The 8174-nt window shown below is 32.9% G+C and overlaps 1 protein-coding gene across 1 annotated transcript; it reads right to left on the reverse strand.

Annotated features, from left to right (window-relative positions):
* Window positions 1-859: 859 nt before the first annotated feature.
* taco1 (translational activator of mitochondrially encoded cytochrome c oxidase I) lies at window positions 860-5233 on the reverse strand. Its single transcript, XM_084134923.1, has 5 exons — window positions 4699-5233; window positions 4419-4525; window positions 2937-3067; window positions 2565-2727; window positions 860-1263 (listed from the first exon to the last, which is right to left on the reverse strand). The coding sequence occupies exons 1-5, from the start codon at window positions 4907-4909 to the stop codon at window positions 1054-1056; spliced, it is 822 nt and encodes a 273-aa protein (XP_083991049.1). The 5' UTR covers window positions 4910-5233; the 3' UTR covers window positions 860-1053.
* Between the last annotated feature and the right edge of the window lie 2941 nt (window positions 5234-8174).

The raw sequence follows: 8174 nt of genomic DNA on the forward strand, positions 1-8174 counted from the left end.
CTCGTAATTAATTAATTATAAAAAATAAATAATTTCATGTGTTTTCAACTCGCAAATACAATCTCTCCGACATGACTTGAACACACCATTACCATGTAAAACACAGCTTGTATGTAATATTTTTTTGTTTTTTAATAAGGAGCAATATATGGAATTTATGGAAAAAAAATTCTAACCTTATCAAAAACACAAAACTAAAAACGAAATTATCATCAAATACAAAAGTTGCTGTAAATATGATACCATAACATGGTAAACGCTCTGCTAGAATACATTTGAAATAATTGTCTGGTTCCAGTGTTGTAGGTTTTGATGTAATTTCAAAACACGTGGTGTCAGGTTTTGGAATTATTTGGTTTTTTTCCCCATTAGCTCATCAAAAACCAATTCATAGTAGTAATACATCCGACAACATTCGCCTCTGAAACAGTGAATACAGATATTAATACAGTGTCTTTGCTGAGGTACTAAACCCATAACTAGACAGGCCAAGAATATTATGAAAACTATCAAATGTTTAAATGAGAAATTTTAAATATCTGGGGCAGTTTTTTATTTATTTATTTTTTCACTTTCATTCACTGTCATTTTTGCCCCGAGCCACGATTAATTCCTGACCCTGATTCTCACTGTTCAATAAACATTTGCATAGAGCAGCTTTGTTTTTCCTTTTTTTTTCAGATTCTGGGAAAAAGTCATTGCAAGTTGCCTTTCTATCTCTTTTTATACAGAACTGATTTTCAAAAATACAGTAAATAATTTTCCGATATTCAATTGTGATTAGTGCCTAATCTTAACTTATAACAAAAGTTTTACGATCACAACATTCAGTATAATGCTACTCAAAATGATGCATATCTATGACTAATATGTCTTCTTTATTGCCATGATGAAGATATATCAACAAGGTCAATCAAGCATTTAATCATCACACAATAAATCCAAGTAAAGTCCAATCAACTTTGGCCAAGCAGGTCATTTTGTTCCAGTTGCTCTTAAGGCATGTAGAGCATTAATTAGTCCATCTATCTGTGACTTACAGTACTGTGAACACTAGTTCTGTGCGTGGATGTTATCCCATACCCGGACCACATCAGGGCAGTCATTGACAGCCTCCAGCAGGGTGAACGCTGTCTCTAGCTGAGTCTGAGTCAGGAGAGAGGGTGTGTGAGGAACAAACTCCAGTCCGGATGACAGTGTGTGAATGCCCAGACTTTCCAGAGCATTCCGCACAGCCTTCATAGACGTCATGTCACAGACAAACTGAAAGGGACAGATGGTTATTGATAATTGAGACAATTTCTCCTGACAAATTCTACACAATCCTCTAATTACTGGCAATATGTAAACAGGAGGTATACAGTATAACGTCACTGAAATAAAAATCTCTGAATATACAAATTAGTCCCGGCCTCCACTCAATGGGTCAGCTGTAGTAAACTACTCGACACAATGGCAAGTGGAAATATTGGTTTAATTCAGCGATACATGTTTGAACCAGAAACTGATTCAGAAGAAGAAGAGGAAGAGTGAATTATACAGGGTTGTCTATGTATCAAATGTATCAGAATGGTAATGCGTATTATGTATCGATCTCTACAACGTCAGACACATAACAGTAATTGATATGGTTAGCCTTTTGCTCGACTACATTAACAAACAGCTAATAATGTGTTTCTAATGTTACACATTCTCCCCGTTCACCATCTCAGAGTCAATCAGCTGCCTTCTAATAATCAGCATCCTTAGAAACACTCTGAACATCATAGAAATTCAGTAGAGAAAGACATAATAGTTCATCACAACATTGTAACATAATATACATAATTCACCCGCTATATTGCAATGTGCCCTATTTTTCCTGTCCCTTCTTAAAGGTGTTTTTGTGCTCACTGGGGAAAAGCCCCGCAACAGGGTTTCTTTGGTTCACTGCAGTTTTAAGGAGAAAATACTCAGCAATGGTGTTGACTTATGAATTTGCACATGATTGGTCACCCCATAGACATAAATAATGTTAAAAACTTGATTTTCACCACAGGGGGTCTTTGGTAATCAATGTATAAAATGCCACAAATAGTGATTTGTATTTAATTTTCAAATCTTATAATATTTAATTGACCTGTGTGGTTATGCGTCAATATAATGATCAAATTTAATTTTTATAAATTTATATGAAAAGAATGTGTTGGACATTTTTGTGATTTAAAAGCAAAAATAAAATCTTACTTGATGGCTGTTTATTATTTTGACAGTATTATTGTTAAAAAACTATCACTGTTTCTTGACTGATCATATATATTTAATTAAACCATGCATTTCACATTTCAGGGAATAAATAAGCATAATTAGTCAATTTGTTATAAAACTACAACTTCCTTTGTTTTGTGACTGTTGTGAATTAATAAATGATCAAACTCCTCTTCCTGTAAATCCAATTTAAATTTCCATCCTTTTGGGACATGTTTGCCAAAGGAAATTCAAATTCACACACATGAATTTGAAGGCAGATTTAAATGCTTCGATTCTGAATTTCGTACAATCCAGTTAAGCGAGAGTGCTCAGACCTGTAGTATGGGTCTCTCCTCCTCATCCTCTGTCTCCTGCACATCTTCAGCTCCTGCCTCAATGGCCAGTTCTAGAGCTTTCTCAGAGGAGATCCCATCTCTTGATGCTGCCACAATACCTTTCCTGTCAAAATTACGGCGCGCTCCTTCACACAGCGCCCCGCTGTGGACAAACAGAGAAAAGTGCTGTTGATTTGTCTCAAGATGCACATCAGTAATGTTTTTTAAAAGGCATGTTTATAAAAGCTAGTTTAATGTCCTTATTGAACTATGGCCTAATCCTGGCTTAATCGAAGCCCTGTCTGTAAAACTAGGCATATATACCATATACCTACTTATATCTTATTATCTTCACAACTCATCATTACTAACCCATGTTTCGTCATGATACGTTTGAGTTCACTGTGGGATCTTGTGTTGTTGTCAGTCAAAACCTCAATGAGTAGCGTGCACCCGCCCGGTCCTGTGGCCTCATAAAGACACTGTACTCCTGGTTTTGACTTCTATTATACATTAAAAAAGACAAAAGAGTTCCAGTTAATGCTAACATTTCATCAATGCATGATTAACTGAATAGAAAATTCTAGAGCATTTTTGAAAGATTTTATTTTCTAGCGATTGCTGTATGGAATCAAACAGAACGGTATGTAGGTGAGTAAAATAACTGTTTTCCTTTTTTAATATATTTTTAAAATGCAATTTATTGCTCTGATGGCAACACTGAGTTTTCAGCATCCTTACTCCAGTCTTCAGTCTCACGTGATCCTTCAGAAATCATTCTAATATGATGATTTGGTTTTAAAGAAACATTTAATATTATTATCAATGTTGAAAACTATTTTTGCTGCCTAATAGATACAACCAGAATACATATTCCCCCCAGTATTATTTTTTGAATACAATGTTTAAATGAATAGCATTTATTTAAAATAGAAATCTATTGTAACATTATAAATGTCTTTACTGCCTTTTTTGTTCAATTTAATGCGTCCTTGCTAAATAAAAGTATTAATTTCTTTTCTTTAAAAAAAATAAATAAATCTTACTTACCACAAACCTTTGAGTGGTACTGTAGCACAGTTTACACAAAAATGTTAAACAGCAAAAATTGTTTTCAACATTGATAATAATCAGAAAAGTTCCTTGAGCAGCAAATCAGCATATTAGAATGATTTCTGAAGTATCATGTGACACTGAAGACTGGAGTAATGATGCTGAAAATTCAGCTTTGATCACAGGAATAAATGATATTTTAAAATATATTCAAATTGTAGACTCTAATATTTCACACATTACTGTTTTTACTGTATTTTTATCAAATAAATGCAGCATAGATGTAGAATCTTATATACTATGTTATCATATATATATATATATATATATGTGTGTGTGTGTGTGTGTGTGTGTGTGTGTGTATGTATATATATATATATATATATAAACACAAATTCAACCATGCAGTGGCAAAAAATTACCTGTATGAGGGTGAAAACCTAAATTTCTTAATCATGATATGAAGAGTTCAGATGCAAAAGCCTCTAAGTGCCATCTGAAATTTTCTTCTAGAATGATCATTTTTAACAAGCTCGTATATTTAAGTTAAATAATTTCACTTAAATGGCAATGCAAATTACCTATTAATTGTCATTTAACTGAAATTACTTAACTTAAATATACAAGCTTTATAAAAATGATCATTCTAGAAGAAAATTTCAGATGGCACTTAGAGGCTTTTGCATCTGAACTCTTTATATATATATATATATATATATATATATATATATATATATATATATATATATAATGATTAAGAAATGTATATAGTATTATTTAGAATAGTAAAATCTCCCTTACAGCTCCTTTTATAGCTCCTTCTACGGTGGCTTTCGGAAGATTCTTGTTCCGACACTGCTCTAGAAGTTGTGCCAATGCAACATTAAATTCTGGATTGGGTCCTCCCTCTGAAACACAAGCACAGGGTCATCTCAGCATGCACAAGCATGCATCACATGGTAAATACTATGTTCATTACATGGCCCCATGGTACACTTAAGTATACCATGGTATTACCATACTTGTTGGTTAGTGGCAGATTGGATAATGGCAATTCTTTTGTAAAATCTAATGCATTCACCTCTGACTGCAATCCTAATCATCATGGTGAACTTAGCAATCATACGGGCTCGAGCAGCATCTTTGGGTATTTTAATGTCCTTCACTTTGGACCATTTGTTGTGTCCTGCCCAGAGCACAGGGCTCGAGTGCAGAGCTCTAGCTGGACACTGACAGGCTCTCTGAACCGCTGAAGACACTCTCACTGTCAGTCTGAAAGCGCTCAGCATCATGTCTCCTAACACTGTCCTTCCTTCTCTAAACAGAAGTAACTTATGTGTCCAAAATCAAATGACTTTGGTCGAACTTTAAAATGTCATGCTGTAAGGCTTACAGGTCTTGAGCTGCAAGCCTTTAACATGCACGTTTTAACCATAGACTGTAAAAAAAAAAACGGATAGTTTCAATAACGTTTTACGACAGTTATTCAATATATTCCGTGCTCGTTATTAGCAAAAATAAACTAAATGGAAACATAAAATTATGCCATAGCTCTTGTCTTTTGCAGGGCTAATTTATCCTACACGAGCCCAAGAGAAAGCAACACTGCAAGCGTCATTACCGGTGAACAAACTAATGCCAAAATAAAAGTCCTTAAGCGCGCTCGTATGGATCGTGTTATTTTTATGTACATTTTTTCAGTAATATATTTCACTCCACATTCTACAGAAAGTTAAAATCGTATAATATAATATAATATAATATAATATAATATAATATAATATAATATAATATAATATAATATAATATAATATAATATAATATAATATAATATAATATAATATAATATAATATAATATAATCAGTGGTGGACGAAGAACACAAATCTAGTACTTGATTATTAGGTTACTCCTTTTCAATTTTTGAGTAAAGAGTAAAAGTGCAAATGTACTTTATTTTTATTATAGGCCTACTTTAGTATTAAAAGTAAAAAGTACTGATTGATGAATGTTTATCTATTTAAATTTGCAGTATGTTTGCAATTTTATAAATAATGTAGCTATAGCTAAAATAGGTTACAGCTCAGTCTGACATCATTATGAATTATTACGAATTGTCAACTAGCGACACTAGTCAATAAGGAAGATTATGCAGAAACTTAATGCAGGTCATTATATATATATATATATATATATATATATATATATATATATATATATATATATATATATATATATATATATATATATATATATATATATATGTTCCACAGACAGGGCTAAGACTAAGCCAGGACTAAGCCTGTGCGGCATTTAAGGAGATTTTATAAACGTGTCTTAGAAAAAAGCCTTACACAATACTGCGGTGCATCTTGAGACAAAACAATGGCACTGACATATTTTAAGATTTGTCAGTGCAAGTTGCTTTCAGAAAACCTTTTATTTTATTAACAAAACTTGTTATACTGATAACTAGGCTTACTCACTGAAAAAAAAAAAAAAAAAAGTACTTAATTTTTCTTTGGCAAGTTTTTGCACGCATATTTTTTAAAGTAAATTTCACATATGGAATTAAGTAAAGTCTACTTAACTAAGTTAAGTGAAAGTAACAAAGAAAATAAGTAATTTTAACTAGGCTAGTAAAAGGTTGAGTAACATCTATTTAGTTAAAGTTTCCTTTGCAACACATTTCACTCAAACAATAAAACGTCGACTTAAACCATACTTTAAAGGATATGCTTTTGGAAACATCTAAGTAATTAATACAATAGATATTGCGTGAGACACCATATCTATAGCCAAAGTCATATAACATTTGAACACAGAGACCTCAATACTTGGTAGACAATACACAATGACGGTAACATTTGATGGATCGTTTTTGTGTGTCATTTTGAGTAGAAAATGAACTCCAAATGTCACAAAATGCCAAGTTACTAATCCTAACAACAAAAGCAATGATAAAACAGTGTAAATACAGCTGGGAAACAGTGAAAAATCAACATCATTAATTATTCAAGGCCCAGTGCATGATGGGTAAAAATCAACGTTATAAAATTAAGTAAAATTACTCAACTTTTCTGATACTGGTGTTCCCATCATGCACTGGGCCTTGAATAATTAATGATGTTGATTTTGACGCTTTCATTTCCACAGGCTTGAACTGAGTACTAATATAGAATTTAATTGTAACATTGTAAGAACACTACAAACATTAATTTTACATCATATGAACGTGGAAGATGCATGAGCATAATTTGCTGTATTTTTATTTTTACCCAAAACATTCCTCGTTCAGACTTGATAGCACATGTACATCATGGAGACGTCTATTTGATGTGTGTGTTTACATCTGGAAGACGTAGAGTGTTTGCTCATCTGCAATACGCCTATAGAATGTTTCCTGTCAGATGTCAAATAAACGTTTAGAAAATGTCTTTAAGATGTTTATGAGTTAGAATGTATGTAAAACTGACCTTAAAGATGTCTATCAGATGTGAGTATAGACAGCAGATGCTTTCCAGAATCTTCCAGCATACCTGTGCTATCTGGACATGTCCTGATGTCTACATTAAGCATTTCATACAATGGGCTTAAACAGCTCACCCTTTTACAGCAAATTTAGTTCACAAACAACTGACAGTTGTGACATAAATAGGATTTTCATTTACAATAATAGAACCTAAAATGAGCACTTAAGCTCAGAGGATCTCCCAGTTCTTGGATCATTTGAATTAGTGAGGTGTTGACTCGAGAACAGATGCAATCGAATTGGTCCAATTCACGAATTAATCGTGATTTGTGAACCTATTAAACAGATTAGTTCAAAAGATTCAGCTTGTTCACGAATCTGACACAGCAATTCGCGTCTCGGAGCGAGTGACGATGTCTTCAGTATATAACGATATGTTTATATGGAATGTAGTGAAATAAAAGTAAATTTTCCCCAAAATGAAAATGCTCAGATAAAGCATATAATAGCCAATAACAAAGTAGCCTAGTAAAAAAAACATATATAAAATACAAAAAAATGCTTTAATAATATAATATAATATAATATAATATAATATAATATAATATAATATAATATAATATAATATAATATAATATAATATAATATACAGGGATACAAGTGGCTCAGTTATACAATTTATAAATATTTGAATGCAATGATGAATGTCACAATCTAGTATTCCAGAGCCACATATAAAGAAGTGTGTTCGTAACGTATGTGCAGGAGTGGTCTTAGAAAAATAGAAACCCTTGTAATTAGGAGGGTCAGGGCTTTGTCTTCACATGACAGTGAAGGGTTAACATTCTTCATGCCCACCCCACACGATAAACAGTGGTGGAGCCCAACAGCCGAGGGCCAGTGATGACCATCACACTAATAACCTCGCTGAACACTCTCACAACACATACTCACATGCAGGAGATCACACCTCTACGATGGCAGACAAGTCTCTCTTTAACAGATCTCCAAATGAAAGTTTCATCTTCAATCAAAGATAAGAGTTTATAAGAAGAAGAAAAACAAGAATCGGAGAAATGGAAGAGC

This window comes from Abramis brama (genome assembly GCF_963993115.1).
Source record: "Abramis brama genome assembly, chromosome: 14".
NCBI lineage: Eukaryota > Metazoa > Chordata > Actinopteri > Cypriniformes > Leuciscidae > Abramis > Abramis brama.